This window comes from Volvox carteri (genome assembly GCF_000143455.1).
Source record: "Volvox carteri f. nagariensis unplaced genomic scaffold VOLCAscaffold_21, whole genome shotgun sequence".
In the NCBI taxonomy this organism is placed as follows: domain Eukaryota; kingdom Viridiplantae; phylum Chlorophyta; class Chlorophyceae; order Chlamydomonadales; family Volvocaceae; genus Volvox; species Volvox carteri.
The window spans coordinates 16,582-17,633 of NW_003307564.1; the positions used below are offsets into that span (position 1 = coordinate 16,582).

Consider the following 1,052-nt stretch of genomic DNA (forward strand, 5'->3'; position numbering starts at 1 on the left):
CTTTCCTTTCCTTTTCTCGCCCCCTTCTCCCCCCTTTCGCCCTTCTCTCCCCTTTCCCCCCCCCCTTCTCCCCCCTTTCGCCCTTCTCTGCCCCTTTCTCCCCCCCTTCTCCCCCCTTTCTCCCCATTCGCATACATCCTCAACACCATTTGTCGTCCCGAACACCTCCCAACGCCCTTTTCCCCTCATCAACCCCGGCCACCCCCCCCAAAGTGCACCTGCCCGTGGTCGCTCCTATCCCCCTCCTCCCCCCCCCCCTCCCTCCAACACCCGTCCTAAACGGATTTTTGTCTCCTGCCGTACATGTTGTACAACCCGCAACTTCCTCACCAGCCTGTCCGCCAGTATCCTGCACTCCTCCCTGAGTTGTGTTGATGTGTCCCGCTGGTGAGCTAAGCCAGATAACACGTCATCCATTCGCCGAGTGAGCTCCTCATTGGTCGACTTGGTTTCAGGGTTTGGGCGGGAGAGGGGGAAAATAAAATAAAATATAATATAATATAATATAATATAATATAATATAATATAATATAATATAATATAATATAATATGGGGAGGGTTTATATAGATATGGGGAGGTGGGAAAGGAGAGGTTGACCGGGGAGGGAAAGAGGGAGGGGGGAAAGGGTAAGGGGCCGGTCCGACGGGGGGTAGAGGTGAAGAGAGGAGGGGACCAAAACACAGTATGTGAGAAGACACTGGATCCTATTCTCAGCGCTCCTATCCACACCCCCACCACGAACCCCCAGGCAGACCCTTACCCTTCCTTCTCCCCCCTAAAACCCCCACACTCAGCCCTCACCACCACAAGACCACAATATACGCACATACAAACACGCACACACCTCCCCTTTCCCCCCTTCTCCCCCTCTTTTCCCCCCCTCCCCCCCTCTTCCCCCCTTACCTTCGCCGCCATGAGACCGGTTCTCATGGACGCTATCTCGTCCTCGTGTGCCGCGACCTGCGAGGCCATCTTCCACAACCCGGGGGGCCCGGTCTCCACCTTGATGTCCAACATCTGTTAGGGGGGCGAGGGGGGGGGCCGAGGGGG

At 56.4% G+C, this 1,052-nt stretch overlaps 1 protein-coding gene across 1 annotated transcript in view; it reads right to left on the minus strand.

Annotated features, from left to right (window-relative positions):
• VOLCADRAFT_91393 (uncharacterized protein) overlaps positions 1-1,052 on the minus strand; it is a gene marked incomplete at both ends in the record, with an annotated part of 15,522 nt that overhangs the window by 8,361 nt on the left and 6,109 nt on the right. The window contains 2 exons of the mRNA XM_002950977.1: positions 331-444; positions 906-1,019. Of these exons, the coding sequence (XP_002951023.1) occupies positions 331-444; positions 906-1,019 (228 nt within the window). The remainder of the gene's footprint in view (positions 1-330; positions 445-905; positions 1,020-1,052) is intronic.